General features: G+C 64.4%; 3 protein-coding genes across 7 annotated transcripts; all 3 read right to left on the reverse strand.

Annotated features, from left to right (window-relative positions):
* Positions 1-66: 66 nt before the first annotated feature.
* Positions 67-2,838, reverse strand: RHBDL1 (rhomboid like 1). 4 transcript variants are annotated; one of them, XM_007181771.2, is made up of 8 exons: positions 2,680-2,838; positions 2,071-2,229; positions 1,634-1,858; positions 1,402-1,550; positions 1,161-1,273; positions 986-1,086; positions 842-902; positions 69-767 (listed from the first exon to the last, which is right to left on the reverse strand). In XM_007181771.2, exons 1-8 carry the CDS (start codon positions 2,716-2,718, stop codon positions 496-498), a joined length of 1,119 nt encoding a protein of 372 aa, XP_007181833.1. In that variant the 5' UTR covers positions 2,719-2,838; the 3' UTR covers positions 69-495. The 4 variants fall into 4 exon arrangements, with proteins under 4 accessions (XP_057384617.1, XP_007181833.1, XP_007181832.1 ...); XM_007181770.2 differs by having other exon boundaries at positions 70-767; positions 2,071-2,232; XM_057528634.1 differs by having other exon boundaries at positions 67-767; positions 1,634-1,835; positions 2,071-2,827.
* A 1,615-nt stretch (positions 2,839-4,453) lies between these two features.
* Positions 4,454-10,102, reverse strand: RHOT2 (ras homolog family member T2). 2 transcript variants are annotated; one of them, XM_057528751.1, is made up of 17 exons: positions 9,956-10,102; positions 9,778-9,836; positions 9,472-9,515; positions 8,512-8,565; positions 7,965-8,017; positions 7,777-7,885; positions 7,580-7,681; positions 7,410-7,508; positions 7,173-7,281; positions 6,958-7,078; positions 6,670-6,817; positions 6,450-6,592; positions 6,269-6,369; positions 6,053-6,183; positions 5,879-5,959; positions 5,639-5,766; positions 4,454-5,552 (listed from the first exon to the last, which is right to left on the reverse strand). In XM_057528751.1, exons 6-17 carry the CDS (start codon positions 7,831-7,833, stop codon positions 4,952-4,954), a joined length of 1,821 nt encoding a protein of 606 aa, XP_057384734.1. In that variant the 5' UTR covers positions 7,834-7,885; positions 7,965-8,017; positions 8,512-8,565; positions 9,472-9,515; positions 9,778-9,836; positions 9,956-10,102; the 3' UTR covers positions 4,454-4,951. The 2 variants fall into 2 exon arrangements, with proteins under 2 accessions (XP_057384734.1, XP_057384733.1); XM_057528750.1 differs by lacking the exon at positions 9,778-9,836 and adding an exon at positions 9,598-9,679 and having other exon boundaries at positions 9,472-9,513; positions 9,956-10,100.
* Positions 10,103-10,344: 242 nt separating this feature from the next.
* On the reverse strand, positions 10,345-26,396 carry WDR90 (WD repeat domain 90). Its single transcript, XM_057528752.1, has 43 exons — positions 26,117-26,396; positions 25,811-25,987; positions 25,615-25,723; positions 25,239-25,400; positions 24,866-24,980; positions 24,691-24,758; positions 24,214-24,317; positions 23,918-24,136; positions 23,717-23,779; positions 23,389-23,457; positions 22,635-22,745; positions 22,420-22,565; positions 22,292-22,349; positions 21,728-21,846; positions 21,492-21,635; positions 21,259-21,389; positions 21,071-21,187; positions 20,506-20,741; positions 20,160-20,299; positions 19,823-19,953; positions 19,168-19,298; positions 18,718-18,879; positions 18,390-18,518; positions 18,078-18,208; positions 17,950-17,990; positions 17,627-17,758; positions 17,323-17,490; positions 17,149-17,238; positions 16,922-17,019; positions 16,246-16,348; positions 15,897-16,018; positions 15,565-15,724; positions 15,280-15,470; positions 15,023-15,191; positions 14,771-14,882; positions 14,443-14,614; positions 12,263-12,385; positions 11,935-12,109; positions 11,696-11,826; positions 11,444-11,587; positions 11,255-11,374; positions 11,065-11,149; positions 10,345-10,772 (listed from the first exon to the last, which is right to left on the reverse strand). Exons 1-43 carry the CDS (start codon positions 26,363-26,365, stop codon positions 10,615-10,617), a joined length of 5,715 nt encoding a protein of 1,904 aa, XP_057384735.1. The 5' UTR covers positions 26,366-26,396; the 3' UTR covers positions 10,345-10,614.
* Between the last annotated feature and the right edge of the window lie 71 nt (positions 26,397-26,467).

Raw genomic sequence — 26,467 nt, forward strand, 5'->3', positions numbered from 1 at the left:
CCCTCCCCAGGGGCTCCCATCTCCCATACAGAGACAGCTCATGCTGGGTGCAGAAAAGCAAGGGGGAAGCCCAGGCTGCTGCTTGTGTGGAGGGAAGGGCCCTCACAGTTTGATCAGTGAGTTGGGGGGAGACCAGCCCAGCCCGCAGTGCCCCAGTACAGCCACCTGGTGCTGTGTAAAATATTTATTCATTCTCCAAAAAGGGTCAGACTGCAAGTCTCATGGGAGAGGCCAGGGCAGGGTCTCCTCTGGGGCCACCCTTGAGGACCTCCACCACTCAGCCCAGTCCAGCAGTCCTATCCCTCCAGGCCTGGGAGGGGACGGCCAGGGCTGGTGTAAGGCTTGGCCTGGAGTCAGTGGGCCATAGGGGCCACCTGCCCCCACCAGGAAGAAGCAGCCTCAAGACATACATTCACAGAGGATGAACATGCAGGCCTGCCTAGTGGCTGGCCCACAGATGCTGCGCCCTGGCTGGTGTGGCCCTGGGAACTCTTGTCAGGGTGGCGGGGGAATGTGGGCACCCAGCAGGTCGTAGGCAAAGATGTTCCAGAAGATGGCGAAGAGCAGGAAGGTGCCATAGGCAAGCAGCACCACCCACCAGCCACACTGGTCTCGCAGGCGCGCCTCATAGCTGCGCAGGATGGTCAGGCCCATGCTGACACCAACCACTGCGCCCGCCAGGTGTGCCATGAAGCTGGGCTGTGGGCCCGAGGCAGGCAGTGGCGGGGAGAAGCGCAGCCACACGGCCCGGCCCACCTCGGAGCTCACTACAGAGGGAGGCAGCAGGTGAGAGGCACCCTAGCCATAGGCTGAGGCCCCTCCACCCTGGCTCCCTACTTACTGCACACCAGGGCCAGCACCATCCTCAGCAGCTTGTAGGGACATCTCATCCCAGCCCAGTTCTGATGGGGTGTGAATAAAAAAGGCTGTGAGGGAGGCCTTATGGGCCCCTCCCCGCACCCCGCCACAGGGGCTGCCCCGTTACCATGACGACATTGGCCAGGTGTGCAGAGCACAGGGCGTAGACCCCGCCGGAGCCCCCCACCACAGGGGCCCGCATGTCAGTAATGGAGACGGTCAGGGAGCCTGTGTGAGCAAGGGGAGAGCCGTGAGGGTGAGGCCCACCAGTGAGGTGGCCAGGGCGCACGCACCTGCCTCACCTGCCAGCACACCAGCCAGGTAGAGCAGGCTGATGCGGAGCAGGCCATGCACCATCTCCAGGGGCACCCCAATCATCAGCTGCAGGAGTGCGTTGAACCCCAGCTGCTCCAGCCTGGCCGTATGGGGCAAATGGGTGTGAAGGGTGAGGTCTGCCAGGGGGCTACCAGCCCCCTGCCCCCACCTCGAGAGGCTGAGCCCTCCCGATCCAATCTGAGGGGTGCCAGAGGTGGGCCCACTCACCCAACATGCATGAACATGTAGGTGAGAAAGCGCCAGGCCCGAGCACGGTGGCCGGGGTGGTATACGAGGGGGCTTTTCATGTACTCAGGGTGGTAGGTCTGCAGCACCCACTTGTTGAGACGGGCCCCGTAGCACAGGAACACGATGATCTGGGAGGAACAGGAGTTGGGCCAGGCAAGACCAGGGATGAGGGAGGCTCCCGGGGTGGTGGGCAGTGGACGGGCAGGCCCACCTGGGCGAGGGTGACCGAAGCCATAAACACGGGGGGTGGGCAGCTGCGGTGCCGGTAGAAGTACCAGTGGCGGTCCACCTCTCGGGGCAGGATCTCGTAGGCCACGTAGCGCACGAACCGCTTGTAGACACCCAGGCCTGGCTCGTCCAGCAGCCCATCCTGGGGCAGTGCCCGCTGTCCATTGGCGATGGCCCGCTTGAAGCTGCTTGAGCGCTTGCTGCTGATCTGGGGGGCGGGGCCTAGGCATAGGCCACCATACTCCCCCCATGGCTGCCCCTCCTGAGTGGTCCGCCCAGCTCGTCACAGGGTCTGAGGCCCTGCCCCATGGCTATAGCCCTCCCCGATGGGAAGGGCAGGGAGGAGGGGCCGCCTGCCCAACCCACTCCAGCCAGGGCACTGCGCCCACAACCCAGCTGCCCACCCACTGTGGCACTGACCAGGTCCACCAGCTCCTGGTAGCAGACCTGGCCCCGCTCGTTGCTCTGGGCCAGGGCCACCAGCATGTCCAGTTTGGCCGGGTCCAGGGGCAGCTCATGGCGGTGCACCAGGCCAGTGAAGGTGTCCGCACCGATGAAGCCTGTGTTCTCAGGGTCCAGCTGCTGGGGTCGGGGGGCCGGCGGCCAAGGTCTGAGGATGGGCCGGGCCCCACGACCACAGGGCTGAGCCACGTCAGGAGGGAGAGGCAGGCTCCGAGCATCCTGGGTCTAGGCCCCTGTGCCCACATGGTCCCAGGAGCTAGCTGTAGGCACCGGTACCTAGGTCCCCGGCCTCCAGCTCCGCTAGCTCTCCAAGCGGTCTCCCCACCTCATTTCTGCCTTGCCCATCCTGGAAGGGTAGGGCCAAGGTCTGAGGGCAATCACCAACCCTCTTGCCCCTCCCCAAGCGCCCTAGTCTGGCTCGCCCTTTCCTGGGGTCTCGTGCAGGGGGCCAAGGTCGTGCAGGGAAGGGGCTGCGCTGAGGGTCTCAGAGCTCCGTCCCCCCGGCGCACCCAAGGGCGGAGGGCCGGCAACGGGGGCGGTGCCGGCGCCCCGCACCTCTCCACGCACCTGCTCCTGGATAAGCTGCAGCAGCGAGCTCCTGTCCATAGAGCCAGGCCGGGCCAGGGGCCGGGGGCCGGGGGCCGGGGTCGGCGGCCGCGGCCGGGAGGGGCTTCTCTGCGGACTACTCCGCTCCGCCCCGGCCCTCCGGCTCCGCCCACTCCGTTCGGCGCCGCGTCACGGAGCCGCCCGCCCCCGCCGCACACGCCACCGCTGCCAGCCCAGCCACTCGCGGTCAGGACACGCGCGCGCCCCGCACGCGGACGTGCCTGGGCAAGAACGGCGCGGGGCGCTTGGCTCCAGTGCCGGCGCCCCCGCCCCCCCCCCCCCCGCCCCGGGCTGCAGCTGTTCGTACCTCGGGGCAGCAGCCGGGAAACTGAGTCACGCGCGGCACGCAAGCCCCTTCGGCGCGCACCCCTTTGCCCCGGGCTGGGCCTCAGCGCCGATGCCACCTCCTCGGGGAAGGCTTCAGGGAACAACCCACTGCTGGGGACTGCCCCCGCCGGACTCCCTGAAGGCACCTCCCTCCCTGCCAGACATGCTTGCCCGTCCGGGCAACAAGAAGGCTCCACGGCCCCAGGGGCGAGCACTGAAGCCAACAGGGCAACTAGCAGGGTTGAGGGAGGTCCCTGCAGCAGGCCCTGCTCAGTGGGTGGGGACCAACACAACTGGGGCTGGAGGTTCCTGACTACTCCTGTGGCCACAGTGCTAAGCTGACCCATGGACATGGGGGTGGGGAGAGCCCCAATGGACAAGGCCGCAGCTGGGATGGAGAGGAGCCCTACTTCCCAGGGAGGACAGATAGACCCCCTACAATAAGGAAGGTGACAGGCTATGGGAATGTGCAACCATAGCAACCCCTGACAGCACCACTCAGAACACCTGTGCAGCTGAGCCTCAGGACAGATGCAGCAACTAGAAGTAGCATCCTGCCCTGCCCAGCTTTAGTAAGAACTGCACCAGGGGTCCTCAGGTCACTGGAGCTGGGGGGCCAGCGGGATGGTTGAGACAACTTCAGAGTGTGACCCCCAGCCCCTATTGGGTCAGGCCTGAGCATCCCCTGCCGAGAAGGCAGCTCCCCCGCCTCTAGAAACAGCTTGTCAGGGCTGGGGGAGGGGCCCTGGCCTAAAGGCCTGCCTTGCACGGAATGATTAATTACAGGAAGTAGAGGGGGTACTTGAGTGGCCAAGGTCCTCCGCCCAAGCACACCACATACTGCCTCTGCTCCACGCCCAGCATGCACGCCAGAGTGAGCACCTGAACTCCAAGCTGATCCCCCTCCTCAGCCCAAGAAAGGTTCTCTGTCCCCTTGTCCTTAGGCTGGAGCTCTGGCTGTCTCCTGCCCAGTGGGAAGGGCAGAGGCCTCTGGATGGGGTGTGAGAAACAGGGCAGCTCCCCCAGACCAGGGCCACCTCACACACCAGGACATTTCAGCACATCCCAGAACCCCAGATCCTCAGCACACCTCAGCCAACCTGACAGGATGCTGAGGCTTGGGTAGTGGATACACCTGGCTGTGGGGAGGGGTCACATCAGGGGGTCCTCAGGTATCAGGTCCCCTCCAGCCTCTCACCCTCAGGCCAGCATGGACCTCAATGGACTAAAGGCTCTGAAGCTGCGGCTGGGCCATAATTGGTCCTTACCCTGGCCTGAGACCTCAGGATGGTGACCCAGAGAGGAGGCGGGGGGGGGGGGGTCAGGAGTAACATTCCCAGCCCACACCCAGACCAAGGACACGTTTTAGTTAATTCAAGAAGTCATCCTCAGAAAGCAGGACCCAATATGGAAAAGACACAAGTGAAGTTTAATCAGGAAACCCAATCTCATACGTCTTCTGGGAGAGGCACAGCCCTGGACCTGTCTTCAGATTGGGGGGTGGGGGCGCGCACAATGGTCCAGCCATTTCTTGCCTCCATGCCCCTGCCTTTGGCCCAAAGCTCTGCCTTCTTACCCCCTTCATACCCTCTGGCCACATGGGACCAGGAAGGAGGAGTGGAGCCCTGAGAATTCGGGTCTGAGGTCACTGACTTCCTCACCCACACCTCCCGGTCCCTCCAACACATGATGCCCACAAAAGAGGGTCATGCCCGGCACCTGCAGCAAGGCCGGACACAGGCTGCTGGGAGCTGGGGCCACCCTCGGGGCTGAGGCAGGGGTGGGGCAGCAGGTGAACTGTCCTCAGGAGCAAAGTTGAGAGGGTCTCCATCCCCCCCCCCCAAGCAAGTGGCCCCACACCAGCACCCTGAGATCAGACTGCGGGGTCCGGGGCCTCATCGGCTCTTCACCAGGACCCTGTAGAGTGAGAAGCTGAGAACGGCAGCGACGGCAGCCCCGACGGCCCCCAGCGCCACCCGGAGCCAGAAGGAGGTGGCGTGCAGCTCCCCGTGGACAAGGTGTCTGCAGGAGAGAGGGGAGTCTTGCTGCTGTACCCCCACCTCCGTCTCCTACAAAGTCCCAGAGCCCCACTCAGCTGCTCCGTGTCAGTGCCCAGCATGGCAGGACCCCCAGATGAGAGGGCAGCCTGTGAGGCCAGGCCCCGAGGGCCCCGCCTGGGCATCGGCATGGGCACCAAGGCCCACCCTGCAACCTTGACTGACTCCAGTCCTGACACCACAGCTGTGCCACTCTCCTGGGACAGGGAGGGGTCTCCCACACAGGGGCTTCGATCCTGGTACCCACGGGAAGGTGGCCATGGTGGCAAGCCGGGTGAAGATGGCCGCGCGGGGCTCGGCTGGGCCGACACAAGAGAACAGGGCGGGGGCGGGCAGCCGGTGCCTACGGCAGAACTCAGTCGGAGACAGACCAGGCAGCAAGACGCCTTCGGGCAAGTCAGCCTTGGAGGAGACGAAGAGGCAGGGGGTCTGCCTGTCCATGTAGTGGCGCTGCAGGGGGAGGGGCCATGTGAGTGTGCTGGGGGACACCTGCCCACAGTCCTGCTACCCAGCAGGGCCCCCAGGGTGGGCGGGACCTTGCCTTGTAGACACTGGCGCACAGCGAGAAGGACCTGGGGTGCCTGCTGTCAAACATCAAGCAGGCAATGTCACAGGTGGCGTCGGCCGAGGCGGTCAGGAGGCTGTCTGCACCCACCTCACACAGCTGAACAGAGAGGGTGGCCTCAGAGGGGCACAGGCTAGGTCTCCCAGGGCCGCGTTGGGCGGCTCCCTCAGCATGCACGCTCTAGGCCTACCCTGGGGACCCCCGCACTCACTATCAGGTACTTCTCCTGCCCGTTGACCTGCACGGTGTCGATGGTGTAGGCAGAGGGCTCCCCGGCAGGCTCCCCAGCATCCTGGTGCAGAGGGACGCCCCTGAAGCTCGCTGCTCGGACTCTTTCCAGAACCCCTGCCCCCCAGGTCCACGCACGGCACACACGGACACTCACCCCCAGGCCACGGCCGAGGAAAGCCTGCAGGAAGGAGGACTTGCCCACTCCGCGGGCCCCCACCACCTTGCACAAGAAAACGTTTCTCTGCGTTTGTCCCTTCTCCTGGTCCAGCCTCTTCTCCCGGGTGACTGTGGGCAGGGGGCAAGGATGAACGTGAGGGAGGGGCTGCCGGGGAGGCACTGGCTGGGGGCCAGTGTGAAAGCGGGCACCCACCTGTGATGGCGTGGGCCTGGGAATCCTGCTCGCAGAGGGTGGGGAAGCCCAGGTAGCCAAGGTGCTCAAGACAGTGCTGGACGTCCAAGTAGGTCACCAGACTGGGGACGGGGAAGTGGGGATGTGGCGTTACAGCAGGGCAGAGGATGAGGCCGTCTCAGTGAGTGAGGGCTGCACTTACGTCCACTGGCAGAGATACCCGTGCAGGGGCAACCGACCGGCCTCGGTGCGGACCGTGCGAGGGAGCTGGGGCCCCCAGGGAGCAGCAGGAAACACGCTGAAGAGGCTCTGCAGCTCTGCTGGCGAGAGGGCGCCATCCCGGTCCTGCGGGCAGAGGAGCTGCGGTGACACGTGCGGGCGGGAGGCCGAGGGGGGGGCTCAGTGGGGCCCAGCGCCCTCACCTGGTCATGCTTCTCGAACATTCTCTGCACAAACTGGTAGCCGCGGTGGTTGAGCTCGGTGCTGCATCCGGGGGGCACACGGAGCCTGCGGGTGCCAGGATGGGGGTGGGGATGTGCACACCTCCTTGTGCTCCACAGGGCACCTCCTCTGAACACAGGCCGTCCAGGCAGGCAGTGAGTCCCCCCGCCAGGGAGAGACGCCCCGATGGCCCCCAGCACAGGGTCCAGGAGCCCCAGGCCCCATCTGACACAGATGGGAGGCGAGCCCTGAGCCCGAACGCCACTCACGGTGGACAGAGGTAGTTGGCCGTCAGCTCAAGCGAGTCGCCATAGCCAAAGCGCCTCAGGATGGTCCACGTGGTCTCGTGGCGGCCTCGCTGGATGAAGAGCATGTTCAAGAAAAGGAAGCCTGCTCAGGAGAAGCAGAGAAGGGAGTAACACCAGGCACAGCCTAGCCTTGCCCCACACCCCACGCCCGGGGTAGGCAGGGCGTCGGGCCTCACCGTCCAGGGTCAGCCGGTCATCCTGCACGCCTCCTGCCACATTCTTGCTCACCACCATCTTCACGTCCTCCAGGGCCTGCGGGGCAAGAGGGTGCCCGAAGCAGGACATCTGCTTCCAAGAGAAAGTGGCCGTTAGTCAGACAGCTGCCCTCTCCATCCGTCACAAGGGCAGCCGAGGCGTGGGGTGCGGCTACAGCTGGGAGGGTGGGTACCGCCAGGAGACAGAAGAGGGCACACCTGGAAAGCGTTGAGCTCCTGGTCACTGAGCACCTGGTCCATGTCCTGGTCTGAGAGCCTGAAGATGCGTGTGAGGGCCTGGGCGCACTTGGGCATCAGCTGTGGGGACAGTGGCTCAACACCCCACCGCTCCCTCCTGCTCGCCCTCCCCACCAGCACCTTCAGCCCACCTGCTTGGCCTCAGGGTCATAGAGGGGAGCAGTGGGGTGTAGCACGGCCTTCTGTGCGTAGTAGAACAGCTCTGAGATGTTTTTCAGGTTCTTCGCCGAGCACTGGGACACGTGGGAACAGACTCAGAGGGGGAGGCAGGGAGGACCCCTGTCCTTGCCTCTGCGGTCCTGGCACCCCCGGGGCCCTGCCCGCTCACCTCCACACAGGTCTCGATCTCGGGGAACTGGCTCATGATGGGCAGCACAGCCTCCATGGAGCCCCCCGGCCGCAGGTCCGACTTGTTGCCCACCAGGATAATGGGGACCCTTGGGGGAGAGACCCACGGTCACCAAGGATCAGGGAGCTGGCGGGGCCCAGTCCCCCTCCCCGAGCCCTGCCTATTACCTGGGTCCCCTCTTGGTATCCCCATTCACCAGTGGGATCCATTTGGTTCGGATCTGAAAGGTAAGACCTGGCCATGAGAACGGGGGCCTGCCCGGCCCACAGCTCCCATGTGGAACTCTCACTTGGCTCGAGGAGAGAGGGGGGAGATTGAGGGCCACTGAGAGTCAAAGTCACGGCCACTGGCAACAAACCCAGTGGGGAAGAGCAGCGGGCAGGTAGGACCTCATCTGATCCTAGCAGTTCCCAAACACCCACAAAGGGCCTGAAATCAGCAACTCCTCCCGCAGACCTCACAGATTCAGACGCAAGGCCATCCACGCTCTCGGCGGGAAACAGGGTCATGGGAACTCGGGGGAAGCTTTGGGGGCCCTAGCCAGGGTGGCTCCGTGAAGCTCCCCAGTGGGGCCAGCCACGGGTGCAAGTTGCCCAGAACCCGGGTCAACTGAGCGTCCGCCTGTGGTGTGTGCAGAGAACAGAGAACAGGTGGGTGACCAGGCTGGGCACCAGTGACAGAAAGCTGGGATGGACAGAGAGTTCCCTTCCTCACCTTCTCAATGGTGGCCTCCTCAGACACGTCATACACCACGCACACCACGTTTGCCTGTTGGGGGCAGGGAGAGGGATTGTATGGTGGGATCTGAAGCTCCCTGCTCCACTCACAAGCTGGACAGGACAGGGCTCAGAGACTGGGGGAGCCCACCCTTCCAGCTGCTCCCAGGCCGAGTCACTGGCTGTTGGCCACTCACACCTCAGGCCAGCCCTTCCCTACCCACTTCTGCTGCAGATACCAGGCCCCAGTACTGCAGCTCTGGTCAGCGAGTCTCCTGAGGGCTCAGGACACAGCCACCCTTAAACTTGACGCCCCAGCCTCAGCCCTTCGCTCCCTGGTCACTACAGGCAACAGCAGACAGAGGACAACAGCACAAGGTGGGGGGATGACGGCAACACAGTGGCTGCGGCCTGTACCCTTGCCCAGTGGCACCCCCAGGACACAGATGCTGCAGGGGCAGCACCCCCACCAGGAGCTTGGTCCAGGCACAGGTCCTCCTGTGCAGAGGAGAGCAGAGAGCTAGCTGTGCAGCCCACAGCACTGGTCATGACACCCGGTGCAACCCAGAGGCCCAGGACAGTGGACTGGACTAAGGAGTGGGGAATGGGGGTGCTGGGCACAGAGCTGTCCAAGGGATCACTTTCAAGGACTTGGAGACTGCTCCCCAGGGTCCACCAGAAGAGGGAAGGCTAGGCACGGAGGGCTGTAGGCTGTCCAACCACACATGCAGGAGGAAGGAATGGGCCTTCCTCCCGGCTCCCAGCAGAGTGCATCACAGGGACCCCAAAGACTCTCAGTGCTAACAGGTCACAACACAATCAGCGAGGCTGCGGACACTCTGGGCACCTTAATCCAATCCCTCAGAGAATGAAGCCGATCAAGCCAGGGCGGCCATACCCCCAAGGCCTGAGCCCTGACCCCCATGCCCAGCACCCCCTTCCCCAGGACCCACTGTACCTTGTGAATCTCGTCCTGGAGCTCCTCGACTGTCTGCTCAGCCTCTGGGTGGAAAAAGAGATCCCACTGCAGACCTGCCGGAGACGCCCGCTCCTGGGCGCAACCGCGGGCAGGCGGCCCCTCTACCTGAGTAATCCACGATGTGGGTGGGCACCTTCTCTGGGGTGACGTCCGCGGGAATGGTGATCTCTTCTGCCCGGGGGGGGACCTGGGGCAGACGCGGCCGTGAGGACAGCCGGGAAGGGCGGAGGGCGGCGGCGCCCGGACCTGGGCCCTTCTTGGGCGCGGGGACGCGCTCGGCCTTACCTCCTCGGGGAACTCCTCGCCCACCAGCGACAGGATCAGCGACGTCTTCCCCACCTGGGCTGCGCGGGGCGGCGCGGTCAGCGCGACGGCCAAGGTCGCGGCGCCTCTCCCCACCCCGGCCCCAAGACCCACGACCAGGCTCGACCCCCGCCCGACCCAGGCCCAGGCGCCTACCTACCCTCGCCCAGCAGCAAGATGCGCACGTCCCGCTTCATGCTGGCCGCCGGGAGCTGCAGCCCGACCCCGGTGCAGGACCGGCCCCCGCCCACGACCGCGGTCCCGACCCGCGCTGTAGCTGCGCCCGCACTTCCGGCCCCCGCCCGCGCAGCCGCACTAGCGAGGCGGGCGGGCCAGACCGGCCTAGCTGCCTGGCGGCGCCACCGCGTGGGCGCGCCGGGCACTGCCGGCCAGGGGGGCGGGGCCTTTGCCCAGTGCCGCCCCGCCCCGCAGCTCCTGCTCAGGCTCCCGCGGCTCTTGCAGGGGTCAGGATCCCTAGCAGGGAGCAGGAGGTCTGGAGGTTGGGCAGAAACTGAGCTCAGGCAGCCTGGAGTGACCAGGAGACAATGCCTCAATGCAACACCCACATTTATTTGAACTGTACAAGGTAGAAACAAAAGCCCGAAGGAAAAGAGGCAATAAGCACTTCATACATGTTCAAGGTCTTGATGATTTGCACACACTCCTGGGCAGCCGGGTGTGGAGGCGTGAAGCCCACCCAGCCATCCTGGCCCAGCACAAGGCCCCTGGCCAACCCAGCTTCTCAGCCAAGCCTCTGCCCAGGCCAGGTGCCCGGCTGACCAGCAGGGCAACACCTGACCCCGCACTCCCCACTGGGGGTCAGTGGCCTGTGACTTCCCACACCAGTATCTCACTGTGGGCCGCCGTGAAGAGCAGCCGAGCAGACGGGGCAAACCTGCACAGCTGCACCGAGTCATCATGGCCAGCAAAGTCCTGCATGGCCCCCGACGCACAGTCCACCAGCCTCAGCACACGCTCTGCCGGGGGACAGCATAGGGTGGGCTGGGGCAGGTAGGGTGCCATGGGCCCTGTGCCTGTGTCTGTATAGTTCCAGGACCCAGGGTTCCTCCAACCCACCCTGGCTCTGTCTCCAGCTGGGACCAGTGCCTCATTGGGGGAACCTGGCACCCCACCCCCCCTCATTTCCTGACCCTATCTAAGACTCCCCTGGAGCAGGTGTCCTCGCCCCACTTTCAGGGATGAGGGGTACGGCTCAGTGTGGGGGCACAGGTGTACCCACTGGGCCCCACTCAAGACACCAGCACTCACCAGAGAAGCCAATGGCCATAAGGTGGGCCCCAGGGGACAGGCTCATGGACACAGCAAAGAAAGGCAGTGGGATCTTCTCCATCACCTGCAGACAGCAAGCGTGAGGCACTGGGCAGGGGTTCCCGTGGCCCCAAGACCTGCCCCTCCCCAGCCCTGGGTCCCTCAGAACCACATGGAGGGGTGCACGTGCCTGCTTCTGGCGGAGGCTGTAGAAGACCACCTCATGGTGCACACCGAGGCCCGCACACACCAGCAGCGCCTCATCCCAGGGGCAGAAGGCGGCGAGGGAGGGCGGCAGGCAGCTGGGAACCTACGGAGGGCACAGCACATTGTGGCAGGGTGGGGGGCACCCCGCCCACAGGGCCACCGGGATTCTTACCTCCGTAAGGGCGGGCGCTGGGAAGCTTAGCCAGTCCACGAGCTCACAGCGGTCCTGCAGCCAGTTGGAGGCCCAAACGCTGACCTGCTGGTCCCCACTGGCAGCCAGCCACAGGTCCACACCCTCTGCCCCGAAGTCTCCATACTGGGGGCATAAAGGCTGGTGGGTGCTGCCTGCCCTGCTCTCCCATCCCCTTCCCTGCCAGCACCCTCGGATCAGGCCGGGCCCTGCAGGCTCACGAGGCTACTTCACCTCTCTTCTCGTGCTCTGGATGGTGCAGATCGGGGCTCCCCGATGGTCACTCAGCACACGGAAGGTCATCCCCGTGCGAGGGCGACTCACAGCCACGAGCCCATCCTTGTCTCCGGAGAGGATGGTCTGACCTGGGCGAGGCAGAGACCACGCTGTTACTTGTGAGCCCCTAGCCCTCAGCCCAAAGGTGTGGCCTGGGCCAGGCAGAAGCCGTGCTGTCACCGTGAGCCCGGCCTCACCGTCAGCAGAGAAGGCGATGGCCGTCAGTGCAGCCGAGTGGGGATGCATCTTGAGCTCCATCGCTATGCGGGGGATGCTGAAGAGCCGCAGCGTGCCGTCACTGTAGCCCGCTGCCACCCACTGCTGTTCTGGGCGTTCGCAGGATGGGGGGCTCCAAGACAGGCAAAGGCAGCTCTGGGGACCCACGGTGGGAAAACATCAGAACTCCCCTGGGGAGGGGGGAAGGGGCCCGGGCCCAAGGCCACAGACCGACACCAAGGCTGGAGGGAGGATGAGGCTGCCGGAGCGCCGGGCGTGCACCCCAGCCCCAGGCGCCCCCCCGAGTACCTGGCTGAGCACCTGGAACTGGATCAGCAGCTCCATGCTGGCCACGCTCCACACCCTCACGCTCCCATCGTCACTGCACGTGGCACAGTGGGACTCGCTGGGGCTGAAGACCACCTCGTTCACCTGTGAGGAGGCACCACCCTACCTGAGGCCCACGGCCTCCCAGGGGGCCACTCCTGGGCCTCATCACAGCAGGGGGGGTGGGGCTGAGATTGTAGCGTGTGTGTGTGTGTGTGTGTGTGTGTGTGTGATGTGTATCGAGGGAGAAAGCAGTTGTGTGATTACACAGAGTCAGGATCTCTGGTGTAAAAAAAAGGAGACAGGCTGTGCACCAAAGAGGTAAAAAAAATAGCCGAGTCCTGAATGTGAATTTCAAGCATAAGTATAAACTCCTGATGCATTTTATCTTAGAAAAATAATAATTTAGGTCTGTTTGGCTGAGACGTGATGGGCCCCTCTGGGCCTCAGACCGTGACCTCTAAGCCCATTTCCCACTGGAGGGGCCACAGGCTCTAGAACAGCCAAGTCCCGTCTTGGGCGGAGTTGCAGAGGGAGAGGCTGGAGCACCTGTGGTCCACAGAAGAGGGGGGACCACCAGTGACCACCAGCTCAGGTCAAGAACTCAGCACCCTCAAGCTCATGCCCTGGTGGGTGGATAAACTCATCCTATCTGTACCACAGAAGCGTATTTAGCAGTAAATAGGAGTGAAGCACTGACACTCGCTACAACTCGGATGGACTTTGAAAACACAATGCTCAGTGAGAGAAGCAGATAGAAAGCACCACAGAGGGCTTCCCTGGTGGCACAGTGGTTGAGAATCTGCCTGCCAATGCAGGGGACACAGGTTCGAGCCCCGGTCTGGGAAGATCCCACATGCCACGGAGCAACTGGGCCCGTGAGCCACAACTACTGAGCCTGCGCGTCTGGAGCCTGTGCTCCACAACAAGAGAGGCCACGACAGTGAGAGGCCCGCACATCGCGATGAAGAGTGGCCCCCGCTCGCCGCAACTAGAGAAAGCCCTCGCACAGAAACGAAGACCCAACACAGCCATAAATAAATAAATAAATAAATAAATTTAAAAAAAAAAAAAAAAAAGAAAGCACCACAGAGTGTGTTTCTGTTCACAGGGACCATCCAGAACAGGCAAACCGACAGAGACAGAGTCGGTGAGCGCCTGCCAGGGGCTGGGCGGTGAGTGCTTAATGGGTGGGGGGTTTCCTTCTGGGATGAAAGTGACTGCGGTGATGGTTGCACAGTTCTGCAAATGTTTCAAAAACCATTGACGTGACATGGGTGTGTGGCCCACAGATTATACCTCAACATAAAGCCATTACCAAAGAAAAAGGAAACACATAACCCTCACTACCTCACACAAGAGTTTCTTTGTTGGCTACTGTTACGCCTGAACAAATGAACGTAGAATTTTTTTAAAAAAGACTCAGGAGCCAACTTGAAGACCCTGCCGCCAGCCGAGGCCAGGACTCCATGAGCATCAAGAGAAAGTGACGGTGGGGAAGCCAGACCCATGTTTCCACCCACCAGCCCCTAATAGCTCTCAGAAAGTAACACATTGGCTGCTGCTGGGGAACTTGGTCCACGAGGGAGAGACTCATCTACCTGTGCCCTGTCCCAGCCCCGGAAAATCTGAGAGCTCTCGAGGCCACTTCCCTCCTGAAGGAACGAGGGATCTGACTACTGCCACCTGCAACTCCTGCCGCCAGACAAGGGCATCACTGGTGGCAGACACAGTGCTACCAGAAGGAAGTGACGTTGGGACTGGCTGGCCCTGACTAGACCCTGGCCCGGCTTCCAGACCCCTCGGACCCCAGGGAAGCATGTCCAACAACGGTGGTGGAAGACTCCAGGGTGGATGACCAGTTTTCTTCAACACATAAATTACAAGAGAATAAAGTGGCGGGAAAGAATAAGGGTCAAGAAGGCCACAGGGCCTGGAGCTGCTGCACGCGGACACGGCATGGACCCCATGCCCACGCGGAGGGGCGCGTGGTTCCAGGGGTACAGCTGGTCCTGGGAACGCCTGGACGCTCGCAGCTGCGCTTGGGCTGGGAGCACCCTGGGGGCGGGGACGGAGGGAGTGCGCAGCAGCTGCCTGGCCCGTGCCGGGCTGGGATCCCCTCAGACATCCTCGGCAGCAAGCCGGTGGCCCAGCGGCCTCACCTTGCTCCGGTGGCCGCTGATGAGGCGGGTGCTGGTGCCCTCAGCCCAGCTGACATACCAGAGCGTGCCTGCCGTGGTGCCCACCACACCCATGTCCATGCTTTCGTGGAAGACCGCACTCACGACGGCCCCGTCAAGGGTCAGCTCACGCTCCATAAACACAGAGCTAGACCTGGAGGGGCAGGGGGTCAAAGGGGTGGCAGCAGCGAGAGCCGAGGGAGCCAGGTGCTTTGGCCCACAGGCCCTGGCCTTGCCCGAGCATGTCCCCCGGGGGACGGGCCCAGCTGGCAACAGAGTGCCGGCTCCCAGACACACTGTGGATGCTCACCTGGCCCCGGAGCCCTTGCGCCTCAGCTCCGGCACGGCCTCCACGGCCCACAGGCGCAGCCGCCTGGTGTTGCTGCCACTGACCAGACGCGCGCCCGAGCACAGCAGCACTCCTGGGGGACAGGAGATGCCGTGAGCCACGTCCCCAGATGCCTGGGACTCAAGATGGTGTCCACCGCCCCAGCACCGGGACTCCCAGGGAGAACCGAGCCCCAAGCTGTCAAGGGCCACAGGGGCTCCGTCAGACACCCACCGATCTCACCGTCGTCCGCGTCCCAGGCCAAGAAGCAGCGGCCGGCACACACGTCCCAAACACACACCTGGCCAGCATGGGAGCCACAGTAGAGCAGGGGTGTGGTCCCGTAGCAAAGCGAGGTCAGCTCGCACCCCCCCACCTCCTCAGGGATGGGCTCTCGGTGGACCTGGAGGAACATGAGTGCAGTGTGGGTCAGCGATGCCCTGGGGCCCAGCCAGACCCCATCCTCCGAAACCTCCTCTGAACCCTGGCACCTGGAGGCTGACGTCGCCCCCACGCTGCTGCAGGAGCCACAGGGTGACGGCACCCTGGCCCACGCAGGCAAGCTCGCCGGCGTCCCAGGGGTTGAAGGCCACGCCGTGTACTGGCTCCGGGAGGCACGTGGAGGACACAAGCTCGTAGGTGGCCGTGCTCCACAGGGCCAGGGTGCGGTCGCCATAGTCCCCTGGGGGAGATGCACAGTGACGTCAGCTGCCCAGGGTTCCCAGGACAGGCAGGGGAGTCCGGAGACCACTTTCCTCCGCCCCCGTCCTGCTGACCCAGCGTGACGAGCAGCCTGTCATCTGGCGAGAAAGCCAGGGCCTGGACAGCAGTGTCGTGGTGAGAAAGGAGCTGCCGACAGGAGCCCCCCGGCACATCCCAGACACGGATCTGGCAGCGGGAGGCAGTGCTGCTTCGGCCTGAGGCAGAGGCCAGCACCTGGCGGGCAGGCAGGTGGGTGGTCAGCAGGAAGGGTGCAGTCCACAGGCCCGTTCCCGCTCTGGGTAAAGGGCTGCTCTGGAAGCGAGAGCCAGCCGCACACAGTTCGAGGAGCCAAGCTCTGAGGCACACCTTGGCCCTGGGCATTCAAGGCGGGCTGCAGGACAGGCACCTGGGCATCATGGCTGAGGGCCAGCGTGGAGATCTCCTCAGGGTGGCCAAGCCAGTGCTGCTGGACACCAGAGTGCAGGTCCTCCACCACCACCAGGCAACCACACGTGTAGGCGAAGAAGCCTGTGGGCAGGGAGGAAGCGCCCACCCCATCAGCCCCACAGCCCCAGGCACTCGTGCCCACACCCCCCAACCCCACCCCAAGGAGAACTCCTGCTCACAGCAGGAAGTGCCACCAGGAGGACACACCCGCCCTGCAGCCCAAACCACCTGCGGGCCCCTCCCTGGGGCCTGGCCTAGGGGTGGACAGAACTGAGCCCGCCCTGCAGCGTCTGGGCCGTGGCCCCCACCTGTGTCCGGCCTCCAGACCAGGTTGGCGCGCCCGTTCCCGTTGTAACCCATGACGGCCTTCAGGTGCAGCTGCTCATCGCCAACAGCAGGGAAGGAGAGGCCCTGTGAGGAAGTGGACCCAGGACGCTGGCGCCGGCCCCCCCAGCCCAGCCCCCCAACCTCAAGCTCTGCCCATCAGGCCGGGCGTGGGACTGAGCCTTGGGAGATGCATGCTCCCGGGAGGAGGCAAACGGCAGGAACGTGGGCACCAAAGTCTGCACGCGGTGGCCAGCGGGGCTGGGAGCCTGGCATGCAGCATGCAGACAGGGAGGCAGGAGGAGAAGATGAGGAGGCGCCTGCTGGGGGGGAGATGAAGGGGAGCCAGGACCATGGAGTGAAGCGAGTGTGTGGGCTCAGCAGGACACGCCTGGGTCCAGTCATCGTGTGACAGTGAGAACCTTAACCAGCCCGGTGAGAGCATGGGGCTCAGCGCGGAGGGGTGACCCGTGGGCCGACTGCCACCAAGGCCTGGGTTGCTGTCAGCTCTGGGAGCTGCACCAGGGAAACCCCAGGGAGCCTGTGTCTACCGGGGAGCAGGAGTACCCCCAGACACCACAGGGCCATGCCGCCCGGACCCCTGGGCTTCCAGGATATCCATTGGTGGCAGGGGCTATGAGGACGCCCCACCCGGCCAACCTTGGCCAGCAGGGAGGCCTTGTAGCGAGTTGTGAAATGCCGATAGGAGTCTGGGTGAGTGGGGGGCTGAGCCCTGGCTCTTCCAGTGCTGCAGGCACCTGTCAGGGAAGGGAATGAGGCTGTGAACCCCCAGGGACCACACAGTGACCCTCCTTGCAGTCACCCTGCCCTGGCTGGTCAGATGCTTGGGTTCAAAGGGCACAGATGAGCCACGTCCCATCACCCACCTGGCCCAACAGGGGCCTTGGGCTCTCCATTTTTCCTGTAGGTGACCATCCCTTGTCTGCCAGGGGCAGCCGGGTCTGTCCTTAGGCCACCTGGAGTCCACGTGGTACATGCACCTGGGCCCTGGTCCAGTTATGAGTGACCCTGCCCCACCCTGCTGCCCCTCCCCTGCTTACTGGGCCAATCACGGGGGTGGGGAGGCCTGCCAAGGTCCCAGGGGCCCCCCGTGGCCCCCCAGGCCCCATCACCAGCCCTGCCAGCCTCCTTCTGCACCAGCACAGGTGGGCCTGAGGCCTGGCAGAGACCCTCAGGGCCACGGCTCTCATCTGACATGGAGAAAGCGCCTGAGGAGAGTGGGGAGACAGTGAGACGAGTGCCCCCATGCCCTTGCCCCTCCCCCTGGCCAGGAGCAGCAAAGCATGTCAGGATGGGAGCCAGACGCACATCCCCTCCAGGCCCTCCCAGGACCCCTGCCCTCACCGTCATGGTCCTTGGGGGGCCTGGAACAGATGTCCAGCCAGGGTGGGGACGCCTGGGATGGCATGGGCACCTGCTGCCGGGGAAGGCCATTGGCCCCAGACACCATGTCCTCCAGTTGTCTTGTACCCAGGCCTGAGGACGGAAGGAGCTCGGCTGAGCTCAGGGTCCGGGGAGGGCAGAGCAGGAGGCGTGCCCAGCCCCTCACCCCCAACCAGCTCTGCATTGGGACTCCCAGGAAAAGAAAAGCGCTGTGCACCCACAGCATTTACAGTGCCAGCACCAGACATCACCATGGAGTCTGCCAGTGTGGTGGGACCACTCACCAGCTTCGCAGGTTGGGGGGGCCCCGGGAGAGCCTTGGACACTGCAGAGGTGACAAGAGAGATGGTCAGGTGGGGCAGAGGGGTGCAGAGGGAGGCCTGGCAGATGCATGTCGAGGGCAGGAACTTGCCTTCCTGGAGGGGACTTCTCAGAGGGAGCCAGAACGTCCCAGAGAAAGATGGCGTCTCCCACACTAAGGAGTTGCTGCTGGTCGGGGGTGAAAGCCACAGCCCGCACAGGCTCTGAGTGGCCGATGTACACCTGAGGGCAGCAGTGTGGCATGTAGAGACCACTGAGGCACAGCTGGAGACGCCTGGCCACCAGACTGCAGACTGACCAAGAGGACCTCGTGCAGTGTCAGGCCCCAGCAGGCACGGGGGAACCTCGGGGACTGTCGTCCACCCTCCTTCCTACCCGCTGTGTGCCCACCCAGGGCACACACCTGGCTGCCAGGGCCAGCCTGTGCTGAGTAGTTCCACACCTTGATGGCCCGGTCGGCGGCCGTGAGCAGAAAACGGCCATCCCCGCTGAGAGCTAGGACAGAGCAGGCCGCAGGGGGGACACAGGACAGCTGTGAGAGAGGGTGCTCGCTGAGGGAAAAGGTCGGAGCACACAGGACCACCAGTTGGGGGAGCCCCCTTCTCACAGAACACAACCTCTAGGGAGCAGCAAGCGGCCCAGGGCCTCCCCTCCTCTGGGCACTGCGGGCACCAAGGCCGGAGCCGGGAAGGCGGGGGAGGCCAGGCCGCCAGCCGCAGTCTTGGGCTCACCTCCCGGACCAAGCGGCCCGACGTGGCATCTAGCACTGCAACCATGTTAGAGGACGTGGACACCAGCAAGTGGCCAGGGGGTGCGGGGCCAAAGCAGACGGCCACAGCTGAGTCCAGGCGGCTGCCAGCCAGGTCCAGAGTGCTGATGTCAACCCTCAGCAGCTGAGGGAGAGCAGCACGTGTCCTCACCATGACCTCCAGCCAGAGCTCGAGCCCCAAGAGCTGGGCCCGGGCCGTGGGCAGCCTTGGGCACCCATCCGGCAGGCTGCCCACAGCTCACATGTCCTCTGTGCCATGAGGGGCGCAGGGCCCAGGTCCTTTCTGAAATGAGCATGGCCTCCCACCCAGGGAAACACGCAGCCACCAGGGTCAGGGTGCCCACGGGGTCTGAGGGCCAGACTGGTGTGGCTCTGCCCTCACTGCACACAGGGAGGGTTCCAGTTGACCCACCTCATCCAGTGAGGTTGTGTCCATGACGGTCACCGTGTACTTGGAGGGACCCACAAAGGCCAGCAGGCGGCTGTCCCCACTGACCACCAGGGCACTGGGGTTCGGGCAGGCCTCCTGGCACACCACGTTAGCTGCCGGCACATGGGGACAGGCAGTCAGCTGGGTCGGGGTGCGGGGGGGCGCACCAGAACAGACACTGGTCAGAGACCTACTGGTGTGGAAAACACCAGCCTGGGCTGGGCAGATCCCACAGCAGCCAGCCCATGGGGCCTGGATGTGAGGGCACCAAGACACCAGTGGGCACCACGGACTGCCAGGAAAGCTGGGGGCTCTCCCAGAGTGACCACCAAGTGACCATCTGGCTGGCCCGAGTTACAGTGGCCATGAGAAGGGGCCGACCCCCCTGCTGGCCTGGTGCTCAGGCTTCAGGTACTCACTTCCTCTTGGGGAAGGGTGGGCACAGACTCTCACTGACCTTCAATCTCGGGAGGCTGGTGAGTCCTAAAACCACACTTGGCTCTGGGGATCTCAGTAGTGTGACTGTGGAACGCAGTACCACGGTCGGGGGCGCCACGTACCCCCACCCCCGCAGGGACCTGACCAGGGGATGGCTGGGAGGCCAGAGCAGGGCTGGGGTTGGGCCTGGGGGCCTGACCTGCCACACGAAGGATGCGGCACCGGGGTGCGCCGCTATGGTACTGGGCCAGGGAGCCCCGAGAGCAGGAGCTGAACAGGAGGCTGCCGTCGGGGCTGGCGGCCAGGCCAGTGATGGCTCCACGGTGACACCTGCACACACGAGACGCCGCTGCCTTGCCCTTGAGCTGCACTGTCCCAGACCTCCTGTGGAATCCCCAAGGGGCAGCAGACGGCGGGGCTTCCTGTAGACAGCCCTCCCCTGCACTGCTCGGTCTCCCACACTCCCCAGGGAACCCACAAACCACTGGAGCTTCCACCTCAATCGTCTGTGGGGCCAGGGCCGGCTGGCCACCCACCTGTGCTCCACTAGGACCTCGGTGGCCTCCAGGCTGAAGGAGCGGACGGCCCCGCTGCTGAAGCCACAGAAGAAGGTGGGCTGGGTAGGGTGGAAGGCAACAGCACACGGGGCCTCCTCCGGAGACGCGAAGTCGTACAGCTGGAGGACGGGGCCGTGTGAGGGCGGACAGGCTGGGGCAACCAGCTGGCTACAAGGCCCGAGAGCCAGTCTCTCTCCAAGTACCTTGAACCTTCAGGCCCCAAACACAGGCAGAAGGACCCAGGGCCCTACCCACCAGGCCTCAGTGAGGCCTGCGGCCCTCCAGTCCCTCCCTCCTGGCTGGCTTCCCTCCGGCCACACCCCACCTGCTGCAGGGTCGCTAGGTCCCAGATGCGGACAGTGTGGTCCTGGGACACAGTGGCCAGCTGTCCCCGGCTGCACTCAGTGGCAAGGGCCAGCACCGGGGCGGCGTGGGAGCGCACCAGCACGCTGTACTCCCGGGACAGGATGTCCAGGAAACCCAGGTGGCCCGAGGAGGTGGTGGACAGCACACGCAGGCCATCAGGGCTGACGCGGACGGAGCTGATGGGGCCCTCGTGCTCTGCGGGCAGGGTGGGTCGGTGACCACCCAGGCCTGTAGTGGGGTGGGCCCGGCACCTTGGCCAACCGGGACAGGCTGACCATATCCATGCAGTGCCCGTGCCCAGCACCCCTGCCCAGGACACTGAGAAATGCGCTTCCCTGCTGCCTGGAGCCCCATCTCCCTGTGAGCTACAACAGGCACCTCCCCTGTGACCACCCACTCCTGGGCTCAGCGACGGTGGACCCCAGCTCAGGACACAGCCCCTTGGAGCCCCATGACTGCCATCCAGCCCGGGGACACGGCCCTCCTATGGCAACCCTGGTGGCAAGGTGATGTCGAGGCCCCACCTGCCTCCAAGAGCACAGAGGAGAAGTCCAGGGGCCAGAGGCGCAGGTAGCCGTCCTCAGAGCCCACGGCACACTTGGCCTGGGAGACGCTGAGGCTGCTGATGGCGATGCCGGGGCCTGGGTGGGGGGAGGCATGGTCAGCCCAAAGCGTCAGGGCCACTCCTCCCAACACAGCAGGGCCCACCTACCTGAACTGAAGGCCTGCTTCTGTGGAAGGGGGCCACCGGGGGTCTGTGTGGGCAGGAGGCGGCGAGCGCGCTGCACAGCCATGCTCTGGTGGTCAATCTCCAGGATGTGGCCGCTGCGGCTGCAGACGTAGCTGCCCAGAAAGGCAGAGGTAACAGGTGAAGGCGGAGGGGCCGAGGGGCGGGGCAGGGAATGGGCGGGCCCTGGCCATGAGGGGAGGGAGGGTGGGGCTCACAGTGTGTGGCCATCCTGGGCCTGCCTGAAGGCGAGGTCAGTGAACTCCAGCGCGTGGTGCTCCCCCAGGTCCACGGGGCAGGAGCGCAGTCCCCCACCTCGCAGTCGCCACAGCCGCACGCTGCCCCGTCCACACGATGCCATCCTGCGAGGGGTAGGAGGTGAGCCAGGGAGGACGGGCCAGCTCACAACTCGCTGGTCCCAGCACGGAGGGTGGGCAGGCGGGCGGCCAATCACCTGGTTTCATCGAAAAAGGCCACCTCGAATGCCTGGATGTCAACGTCGCTGTGCACCTTCGTGAGGATGACGGCCTCTCCGCCTCGCCCCACCTGGGCCGTGCCCCACACCACCACCGTCTGCAACAAGTCTGCGCTGAGCACCCAGCACCCGCCTGGCCTCTCCCACAGAAGCAGGCGCGTTGGGCTGCAGGGGGTGGGGAAGTTGGCCCCTGCGGCCCAGAGGAACCTACATGTGCCCACCCGGGGCTTCCACAGACATGTGTGTGCAGAAAGGAGCAGAAGACACAACCACGAGTGGAGAAGAGGCCCCGGGTGAAACACCCAACTTCAGAGATGCTGGCATGTTAAACATGCCCAGCTCAGGCGTGGGGGACTTGCCACTGAAGAGGGTGAGGCCAGTCAATCAAAGGTCAGCTCCATCCACGAGGGAGTGAAACAGACACTCTGTGGCAAGTATGGCGCAGGGGTGCCCGGCGAGGCTGGGGGAGGCCTGCGGGGGACCCTTGCTGCCTGCCTGCACCCCAGGATGGGCTGCCCCACCTCCCCGGCCTGGGCCGCTTACCATCCGCCCGTGGCGGTCCTTGCCGACACCACACAGCACCTCCCCGCTGTCAGAGAAGCTGCGGACAGAGAGGTGGAGGTCAGTGTTGCAGGCGCAACCCCCACCCGCCTCGGAGACCCTGCACCCACCTGAGGGAGCAGACGGTGTGGACTGGGCTCTGGAACAGGGACAGGCACTCCCCGGTCTGGAAGTCCCAGAGACGCAGCATGCTGTGGGGCCGTGCCTGGGCTGAGGCCAGCAGGGAACCGTTCCCGTCCAGCGCCAGGGCAGAGACCTGGGGGGCAGCAGGGTGAGGGAGGGTGTGTGCCTGCAGAACAAGCCACCCCTGGGCCAGGGTGCCCACCTTGTCTGTGTGGCCAAGGAAGAGACGCTGCTCCCGGGTGTTGACACACAGGACGACGATGACCGCATGGCAAGGGTACACGACGGCGGCCCCATCCCGGGTCCACAGGGCCTGTGCACAGGGGCCGGAGGCTGAGGTCACAGGCTGGTCGGCTTCGTCCCCCCACCCCAGCACTCCCCCGAGCCCCACGCACAGGAGTCAATGGGATGCATGCGCCAAAAGAACAGAAAGAGCTCGGGTGCACGTGTGCATGGGCAGGGCTTCCTCTAAGCCCTGTCTGCAACACAAAAAACTTTGGGATTCAAGTGACAAAAGACCAGAGAGCCCACAAAGACTCAGAGTTCGTGTCTAGGAAGGCCTAGCGAGCACATAGCCTCCTCTCCTGCTGCTGTCCCTGCAGGGTCCCACAAGTCTCGCCCATACCCAGCCCCACTTGGCTGGACGACACGCATCAAAGCTTTAAAGGGTGAGCAAGGGCTCTCAGGTCTCTGGAAGCTTGAGCGATTGGACCAGCACCAACCCGGCTGGCGTTCACGACACAAAGGGATGCCTGCGACAGGATGTCATCACGTCAAGGAAGCACCGAGCGTGTGAGGATGCGGGCAGGGCTGGGCGTCCGCAGCGGTGAAGGGACCCGACGCCTGGGGGAGCTCAGCTGTCCACACAGCCACCTCAGGGAAACACGGGGTGTGCCCACTGTCCCCTCTGTGTATCTGACACTTGCACGACCCAGCAAGAACAGAGAATCCCTCACCCATTTGGTGCTGTGACCCCCAAAGCCGATGACCCCCTTGAGCCTCAGGACCGGATCCGGGAGGAAGCTCTGAAACAGGCAGACTCACAGTGAGACCCCAAAGTGGCGAGGCTCCTGTCCCACCAGGGCTACCCCACCCAAAGCTGGTGCCTGCCTCCCAAGAAAGCCACCTGGTTCTAGTGCCTTCTGCCAGCCGCTGACAGGAAACCAGGATTCCAATCACATTGCTAGACCCTCCAGGTACCCCAGTCCTGCGCCTGCCTGGAGCCTGAGCGCCAACCCCCTAAACCACTTGGGCTGGGGTCAGGGCACCAGCCCCCCTCCTTACTCTTTGTTGAAAACGATCCTTGCCCAAAGCTGCCTCCTGTTGGTTCTGCTTTCTGCCAGGAGACTAGATGGGAAGGGACCATCTGCCCCACGCATGTTCCCAGTGGGCAGAGACCCAGCAGCCCTCCACCCACACCTCGTCCACATCCCACCCCCCTCGGTGGCACAGACCAGCCCCACCTTCCTTGGGAAAAGCACTCACCTCTTGTGGGGATGCATCCTCTGGGGCCGTGGGCTCCACAGTCGTCTGACGCGCAGACACGTGAAGGCTATCACTGACCACGTGCTTGTCAGTGGCCTTCACCCAGGCCAAGGGCTCCTGGCTACGGCCACTGGGGCCTCCCACACTACAGACCTCGGAGCGCTCACAAGACACACTGACTTCTGGAAGGGGCCTGGGCACAGAGGGGGCCTGGCGGGACTTCGGGAGGACAAGTGCCTGTTAGCACCCTGTGGCCACCACCCTCAGCCCCATCTCCAAGGGCACAGGGCACTCACGGCTGTGGGGCCATGCTTCTGGACCATGAGGGCCAGGCTGTCCTGAACAGGCTTGCTGAAGGCCGCTGGGTGAGGGAGAAGCCGCGGCACAGGCCCCGCTAAGACTGCAATTGAGAAGAACCCACTGAGCAGAGTGCAGACAAGCCTGTGAGGACATGGCCACAAGGCACGGGGCAGGGGGCAGCAGTGGGCCCTGGCCTTGCCCACTCTGCAGGAGGGAAGCCACAACAACAGCTGCAGCCCACCCTACCGTGGGCCCCGGCACCCCTTCCCAGTTGGAAAGCTTTAAGCCACCAGGCACCCTAATTGGAACCTCCCACACTGGGTCTGGAGCCTCGAGACAGCCTCCCCTCACCCTTGCAGGCATCATGCTGCTGCATTCACCTCCCCAGATGCAGCATCAGGCCCCCCTCTCCCGCCGAGCTCCATGGGCCCTTCAGGCCTGAACCTGGGTCACCGCTGGCCCCACAGGCCCACCTGCCTCAGAAGGGGAACAGCTCTTCTGAACTGCCTCGGAGGATGTTTTTGAGCTGTCGCTTGGAAACCTCGGCGGGGTGGAAGGACAGTCAGCTTCCAGGGGCGGCCCTGCCGTCCCTCCACCCGGCTGCCCTCCCTCCACCCGGCCGCCCTCAGGACAGGCAGAGCCACTCACCGGACGTGGACATAGTGGTCATGCCAGCTCTCCCCTTTCGGTACCGGGAATGCCATTTCTCGAGGTATGGGGGTGATGGGCAGTTTTGCACGCCGGGCTTCAGCGACAGTGACAGCTACGAAGAGCAAAGTCCAGGGAAGCCCACCCAGCTCCCTCTCCCAGCCCAGACAAGACAACACCAGGTGTCAGCCAGCAGGGTACTGCCTGGCCACCAGCCCAGCCACCACCTCCCCCAGCGGCTGCCTTGGGAGCTGGGAGGCTCAAACATGGTACAGCATGGGCATTTTCACCAAGTGCCAGGGAGGGTGTGGAGGCCAGCACGCAGGTAGTTAGAGCAGGTGGGCTGCAGGCTAAGCACACCTTTAGCCCTCACCAGGATCGAAGCACAGGTCACTGGTGTAGAGGTTCCTGACCAGCAGGCTAGCACACAGCTTGATGCTCTTGAGCTGACTGTAGCGTCGGTTCAGGTAGACCAAGAGAATGTCGTGTAGGTCGAGCTGCAGGCAGGTCCAGCGGGCACCAGGGGAACCCACACCTGCCAGGTGTGCAGGACAGGAGCAAAGGTCAGAGCCTACCCCCTCACCAACCGGCCCACAGCACTCTCTGTCCTCGGCCTGTCCCCACTCTCATGGCCACAGCCACGTGCCCCTCCACCCAGGCTGTCCCTGGCCTGCCTCCCCCCTGAGCCTTCTGGCTGGCTGCCTCTCCAAGATCATCTGTGCCCCGTTCACACCTCATCTACATGTTACCTTTCCTGGGTGTCCCAGTCTCACAGATGAAAGGGAACTGAAGCCATGTGGCTGTGGACTTGAACTCCTTGAAAAAGTTGGAGAATGACACTCGGATGACCTGGCTGTCCTGTAGGTATACAGCATGGCCGTGGAGAGGAGACTGCAACAGGAGTGCAAGGCCCCCACCGGCAGCTCCCGCTCTCCAGCTTGTAACCTCGGTACACAGGTCCAGGTGAATGACGAAATGCTTGGCGGGCAAGGGCCGAAAGAGCACGTACAGGTAGCGTCCGGTCAGCCCCAGGGACTGGGTGCTGGTTTTGGGGAGCTGGATGTAATTGCCAGCAGAGACAGGGCCCCGCACGCGATACACGGTGCACTTGAGGGTCTTGTCCTGCAGAGAGACACGGGAGGCGTGGCGTCCCGCTCAGCCCCAGGGAGCGCCAGGAGCGCTGCAGCAAAGCGGCCCAGGAGACAGAGGAGAGGCCGCCGCTCCTGCTGCCAGGCGCCCCGGCCCACTTACCGTCACGACGGCCACGTCGCCCTCCTTAGAGGACCGCTTCCACTCGTCCACCTTGAAGTGTCTGAAGACGTTGAGGAACGGCTGCTGCCACACTGGGGGACACGGGGGCGTGAGGTGCCAGACCCACCGCGAGTCTAGGGAGGGGGCCGTGGCAGGCTCTGCTAGCTCCCCAGCTGTGACAGCCAGCGCAGCGCGCGGACTGGGCTCCGGGCGAGTCTCAACACCAACCCGTCCGCGGCGGCGCCGCATCTCGGGCCCCAGCCCCCGGCACCCGGCCCCGGGCCCCCAGCCCCCGGCCCTCCCGCCGCGCGCCGCTACCTCGGGCCATGGCGCCGCCGCTCGCGCTTCCCG

The sequence above is a fragment of the Balaenoptera acutorostrata genome, chromosome 15, assembly GCF_949987535.1.
Source record: "Balaenoptera acutorostrata chromosome 15, mBalAcu1.1, whole genome shotgun sequence".
Classification (NCBI taxonomy): Eukaryota; Metazoa; Chordata; class Mammalia; order Artiodactyla; family Balaenopteridae; genus Balaenoptera; species Balaenoptera acutorostrata.

Excerpts from the sequence above, each read along its gene's own strand:
- RHOT2 (XM_057528751.1), bottom strand. The coding sequence starts at position 7,833 with ATGGAGGCTGTGCTGCCCATCATGAGCCAGTTCCCCGAGATCGAGACC. Across the intron at positions 6,593-6,669 it reads TGTTCGAGAAGCATGACCAG|GACCGGGATGGCGCCCTCTC; the intron begins GTGAGGGCGCTG and ends CTCTGCCCGCAG. Across the intron at positions 5,767-5,878 it reads GGCAGGAGAAGTACCTGATA|CTGTGTGAGGTGGGTGCAGA; the intron begins GTGAGTGCGGGG and ends CTCTCTGTTCAG.
- RHBDL1 (XM_057528634.1), bottom strand. The coding sequence starts at position 2,357 with ATGTGGGCACAGGGGCCTAGACCCAGGATGCTCGGAGCCTGCCTCTCC. Across the intron at positions 1,087-1,160 it reads CCTGGCTGGTGTGCTGGCAG|GCTCCCTGACCGTCTCCATT; the intron begins GTGAGGCAGGTG and ends TTGCTCACACAG. Across the intron at positions 903-985 it reads ACCTGGCCAATGTCGTCATG|AACTGGGCTGGGATGAGATG; the intron begins GTAACGGGGCAG and ends ACACCCCATCAG.
- WDR90 (XM_057528752.1), bottom strand. The coding sequence starts at position 26,365 with ATGCGGCGCCGCCGCGGACGGGTTGGTGTTGAGACTCGCCCGGAGCCC. Across the intron at positions 24,318-24,690 it reads CTGTTCCCCTTCTGAGGCAG|TCTTAGCGGGGCCTGTGCCG; the intron begins GTGGGCCTGTGG and ends TCTCAATTGCAG. Across the intron at positions 11,150-11,254 it reads ACAGCCTCCGCCAGAAGCAG|GTGATGGAGAAGATCCCACT; the intron begins GCACGTGCACCC and ends TGCTGTCTGCAG.